The sequence below is a fragment of the Sinocyclocheilus grahami genome, unplaced genomic scaffold (assembly GCF_001515645.1).
Source record: "Sinocyclocheilus grahami isolate Dianchi unplaced genomic scaffold, SAMN03320097.WGS_v1.1 scaffold17952.1, whole genome shotgun sequence".
Lineage (NCBI taxonomy): Eukaryota > Metazoa > Chordata > Actinopteri > Cypriniformes > Cyprinidae > Sinocyclocheilus > Sinocyclocheilus grahami.
This window is the reverse complement of record NW_015516870.1, coordinates 1-963: the sequence shown is the minus strand read 5'-3', so window position 1 is coordinate 963 and position 963 is coordinate 1. Positions and strand designations below refer to the sequence as shown.

Below are 963 nucleotides of genomic sequence, written 5' to 3'. Positions count from 1 at the left end.
TGTTTTCTCGAACCACCATCTTGGGAGGATTTTTGGTTGCAATGCATTCTGGGATTACCTTCTCAGCGAGTCTTAACGTGCATTCACATTTACCATTATTGGGCAAATTTTCGTAACTGAAATCCAGTCATTTTAATAGGAATCCATGTGATCTAAAATGTCACGCCAGGGCGAAATATTTCTTCACGCAGATTTCGCAATGGGTTACAGTTGGTCAGACGGATTCTGCTTGGGTTGAAAGTGACGTCTGTGTGAGCTGTGCTTCACACATCACTACACTATTGACAATGGACACAAAACAGCTGAAATTTTGGTAATATGGCTGCAACTTTAAAATAATAATAATTTTGCTGTCTATACCTTTTGGACAAGTCTTCACAAGTCTAGGCAGCTCACTAGGTTTTAACAGAGCTAATGACAGTTTAAGCCCCTAAAAATAAATTATAAAGACAAATATCTCCATACTTATAAACCATATGTGCTTTTACCTTTGGCATATTGCAGAGGTAGCGCAGTGTTTCACCAATGTACTGCATCACGGTTATGTTGTACTTTCTGCAGTCGTCCCAGAACTGAGAGGCGGAAAACTTCCTCCGCAGAACCACAGTGTTACCTGGAGAAAACATGTAAGATGTAAGCAGCACTATATATATAAAACCACAAGACTAATCTAAATCTTCTAGATATAAAATCAGCGTATAATATAATCATCAAACCTCTTTCAATGGATCCGACAAGTCCGATGAGGAATCCAGCGCTGTGATACAGAGGGAGATTGATGTAGAATATGTCTTCAGACGTCACTCCACAAACACCCTGGATGAACGATGAAGCCCAGACCCTCTCATGGGTCACATATGCTGCTTTAGGAAGACCTCCATGGACCGAAATACCAATGTTATTTAGGGATCTTTATTATATATAGTCATATATCAGTGACTATATATTTAGCTTTTTTTTTTT

At 38.9% G+C, this 963-nt stretch overlaps 1 protein-coding gene across 1 annotated transcript in view; it reads right to left on the bottom strand.

The window, feature by feature from the left end:
• The window catches only part of LOC107579526 (very long-chain acyl-CoA synthetase-like), a gene marked incomplete at both ends in the record, with an annotated part of 4,046 nt that extends 3,134 nt beyond the window's left edge, over nucleotides 1-912 (bottom strand). Inside the window, 2 exons of the mRNA XM_016265351.1 lie at nucleotides 489-613; nucleotides 717-912. Coding sequence (XP_016120837.1) covers nucleotides 489-613; nucleotides 717-912 — 321 coding nt within the window. The remainder of the gene's footprint in view (nucleotides 1-488; nucleotides 614-716) is intronic.
• Between the last annotated feature and the right edge of the window lie 51 nt (nucleotides 913-963).